At 46.4% G+C, this 3,978-nt stretch overlaps 1 protein-coding gene across 1 annotated transcript; it reads left to right on the forward strand.

The window, feature by feature from the left end:
• Window positions 1-279: 279 nt before the first annotated feature.
• Window positions 280-3,640, forward strand: LOC124688770. Its single transcript, XM_047222406.1, has 5 exons — window positions 280-442; window positions 564-643; window positions 769-2,541; window positions 2,730-2,889; window positions 2,974-3,640. The coding sequence occupies exons 1-5, from the start codon at window positions 280-282 to the stop codon at window positions 3,609-3,611; spliced, it is 2,814 nt and encodes a 937-aa protein (XP_047078362.1). The 3' UTR covers window positions 3,612-3,640.
• The last annotated feature ends 338 nt before the right edge of the window (window positions 3,641-3,978 follow it).

Consider the following 3,978-nt stretch of genomic DNA (forward strand, 5'->3'; position numbering starts at 1 on the left):
CCACGGAGTGCGTCGCACGTGAGTGGCCACCATCTTCCCTACCTCCTCCTCGTCCTCCTCGTCGGGCTTGGCGAAGCTGCAGGGCGCTTTTGGACGCGCGCTTGTCTTTTCTCCCGGTTCTTGGCAGCTTGTCATGTCTGCCCAAAAAGTTTTTTGCGTTTCGGACCAAAACTGACTCTTCCTCCGTCCCTCCAAGCTTTCAAATCTTGCTTGTACCAGCCCTGATACGCTCCCGCATTAATACAGTTGCCTCCGTGCGTGCAGGGTGCTGGCCGTGCTATGAAAGGGGCTCATCCTCAGGATAGGAAGCAGAAGAACAAGAAGCAGGACCTGCAGGTGATAGCGCCCTACCCGGGGTGCCTTGGGAGAGTGATAAACATGTTCGACCTCAGCAACGGCGTCGTCGCCACCAAGATGCTCACAGAGAAGGCGCATCGAGACGGTATGTTGCTCTAATGGAATGTACCATATGATGATCCTCTTCTCTGTGTGGTACATGTCGTGGAAGAGCTCTTGTGCCCCATCTGATGATCCTCTAATGGAATGTACCATATGATTTGCAGTTTCTCCGGCTGGTAAGGACCGGAGCGGTGGCTACAAGATGCCAACAAATCAGTTCCCAGCCCAGTTAGAAGATAAACAGGTACGTCAATATTCTAGTACATCTTTCCACTTCATCTTATCTTTGAACTGTAAAATTTCTTGCGCCCAATCTTTAATTAAGTCTCACACAGTACATGGTTTCCGTTTTTTCCTTGTTTGCTGCAGAGGGACAGTCAGCAAAGAAAGACCTCTCCGACGAAGCGATCGAGCTCACCCACCAACAGATCCGGTGTAGCACCCGTCAAGATGCTCATGGAGCAGGACATGTGGAGACAAGGGGTGCCTGAGGACGAGCCGCTGAATGTCGTTGCCAGACTGATGGGTCTGAATGACGCTCCAGTCCAGCAGTCTGATTTGGTACCAGGAAGGAAGCCCAGCAAGGAGTATCAGTCGGGTGCTTTCGGAGAGATTTTCGGGCGAAATGTCAAGCCAAAGAAGGAAAGCAGATGCTACCAGAACCAAAGGGCAGGGACACGGCACGAGCAGATATGGGGTGGTTTAGGTGATCAGCCTTCGAAGATCAGTAACAGCAATAGCAGGCACCAAGGAAATGAACCTTCTTGTGACAAGAGGATGTCCCTTGTCCGTGAGAAGTTTGCTGAAGCCAAACGTCTGGCGACAGACGAGAAGCTCCTCCATTCGAAGGAGTTCCAAGAAGCGCTGCAGTTTTTAAGCTCAAACAAAGATATGTTCCTGAAGTTCCTAGATGAGCCAAGTCCGCTGTTATCAAACAACCATTATGGATTTGAACCGGTTACACCACCTTCAGAGGTAAAGCAAATAACTATACTGAAGCCATCCGAGTCAATGAAGAGAAGAGGCAATGCTCATGTTGGAAGGCAGCTATATTCAGATGGAAATGAAAGTGAGAGCAACAGATGCAGGCACCAGTACCAGAGCTTAAGTGCCACCCCGGCAAATTTAAATTTGTCTGAACCAACAAGAATTGTAGTACTAAAGCCGGGCCCTGCAAAGTCTCATGAAGATATTATGATCCCAGTTTCCCCGTTAGCATCATCAACAGAACCAGATAGTGAAGATGATAGTGTGATGGCAGTTGATGAAATAGTATCCTCGAGAAGACTGGCCAAGGAGATCACTTGGCAGATGAGGATGCGCTTAAAAGACAGCCAGGATGAAGATACTTCGGTGTCTTATGAATACCATGATACTTTCATCGAAGATGGCTCCTTTAGCAAGTCAGAGGTTGAGATTGCAAAAGAAGTGTGCGGCGAAATAAGTGAGGATTTGGAGTTTGGTACCCCCACTTCTGGCCGTTCCTGGGAGTTCCTAAGCAGGAGTGAAAGCCCTTACTCCGCATCATGCTCTAGTCAGGCATCTAATCGGCGTGAACCCTCGGTGGTAAAGGAAGCCAAAAGGCGGATCTTGGAGAGATGGTCAGTCGTATCATCAACTGTCAGTTGCGAGGAAGAAAGGGGAGCACGTAGAAGTACGGGCACACTAGGTGAGATGCTCACTATTCCTGAAGGGAAGAAGGATCAGGAAGAGTTTGGGGGAATAACTATTGAGAGCACATCACCTGAGCTGGATACTGAAGATCCTTTCTCATGTTTGCCAAGGTCACGGTCGCTTCCACTTTCTTTGTCTTATGGAGGCAGGGAGTGGAATAGAGCTGATGTTGGTTCTCAGCAAGCTACCAATGGAAAAAGTAGGAAGCCATCTTCATTTAGGGAAAAGGTATCCAGTCTCTTTTCTAAAAATAAGAAACCAGCTCGTGAGAAGTTAGATCTGTCTGGAACTTCATCTGGTAATGATACACTCGCAAGTGGAAGTGCCGGTGATGGCAGTCAAGGATCTAACCATTTTACACTGGAAGATGCACATAAACTTACTTTGGTTAACGCTGATGAGAATGTTATGCAAAGACACATGACTAGTTCATGTCACGCTAATGATGTGGCCAGCAACCGCACCAAGGTAATTGTACACTTTATGCTGAGAATTTCATCTTATTACAGCAATCATTCGTGCCTTTTCTGTTGTGGTGATCAAAGCTCAAATAGTGAACAAAATAACTCTTCATTGCTATCTTATTACAGTTGTTCATGCGTCTCAACTTTTACTTCTGTAGCCATCCAAAGTTCAAATTACGCTTTTTTTTTCAGGATGTCTGTCCCTTGCCAAGTCTTGATGCCCTGGGATTCTATGGCGAGTCTCAAGAACAACCAAGCCCTGTGTCTGTACTGGATCTGGATGGACCATTTCTCTGTGATAATAATAGGAGGCTACTGTACTCATCTGAAAATTTCATTACCGCATCCTCACGTAAGCTGTAAACCGATCTCATCAAACTATCGACTGAAGAGGCAACATCATAATGTGAATGACATCTGTTCCATATTTCTGCAGATGCCTTGTCCAGGTCTCCTCTTATTGGATCATTTTCAAGATCCTTGTCTTGGGAAGATCGCCCACCGGAAGTCATGTCGCCAAATTCGTTGAGACTATCAAGGCTTTTCTCTAAAGCCGACGAAGATCAAGACTCGCTGACATTTATCCAGAAGTTAGTCTCCTCAGCTGGCATGGATAGAAAAGGCTGCGTCTTGGCCAGCCCTCTGGACTCGAGGTTGCTTGCAAAGTTATCAGATTACCAAGGAGAGGGAATTAAGTCAAGGGAAAGGCGGTCAAAAGAGAAGCTTCTTTTCGATGCTGTCAACGAGGCACTCATCGAGCTTACTTGGACAACAGAATTGTCTGCTTACCCATGGGGCTCGACATGCTCCCACCGCAGAGATTGCGATGACAGTTCCTGTAACTCGGCGGCTGATGAAATCTGGCGAGTCATAAGGAGCTGGTCGATCCTCGACAGGTATCCACCCGGCGAAGTTATCGAGAGAAACCTTCTACTGGACATGATCCTTAAGAAGGAGTTGGTGGAGACCGCAAGTGCTGACACGACACGGTTAGAGACATTTGAAATTAACAGCATGGTCTGTGCGGTGGTTTTGGAGGACCTGCTAGAGGAGGCACTTGTAGATCTGATCTGACTAACAACACCTGGTGAGGTACCTAACTATTAATTTTGCCTCTTCTCTCTCCTAATGTTGATTGCTGTTCACGTGATACTTGCTGCTGTAACACTGCTCTATTTATCGTGTTACCGCGGAAAATGTGATGCCATATGTGCCTTTTTCCTGCTTTATCCTCTATATTTTTTTTTGTTATAGAGGAACTGTTGTAATTAGCTGATTGTTTTCTGTTTTGAGAAGTAAACTATCCCAGTGTTGATACTATTGCATTTTCTTCCTCATACGACACAAGATAATTCATTTCATCCTCCTAAAGTAATATATTTGTGTTACTTAAATTAGGATCATAGGCTAGAGAAGACAAACTAACTAGAAACCAGCCACA

The sequence above is a fragment of the Lolium rigidum genome, chromosome 2 (assembly GCF_022539505.1).
Source record: "Lolium rigidum isolate FL_2022 chromosome 2, APGP_CSIRO_Lrig_0.1, whole genome shotgun sequence".
Classification (NCBI taxonomy): Eukaryota; Viridiplantae; Streptophyta; class Magnoliopsida; order Poales; family Poaceae; genus Lolium; species Lolium rigidum.

What these genes read in the sequence shown, in the direction of transcription:
- LOC124688770 (XM_047222406.1), top strand. Translation starts at nt 280, where the DNA reads ATGAAAGGGGCTCATCCTCAGGATAGGAAGCAGAAGAACAAGAAGCAG. An exon ending in AGAGAAGGCGCATCGAGACG is followed by an intron (nt 443 to 563) that starts GTATGTTGCTCT and finishes TATGATTTGCAG; the next exon opens with TTTCTCCGGCTGGTAAGGAC. An exon ending in TGGCCAGCAACCGCACCAAG is followed by an intron (nt 2,542 to 2,729) that starts GTAATTGTACAC and finishes TTTTTTTTTCAG; the next exon opens with GATGTCTGTCCCTTGCCAAG.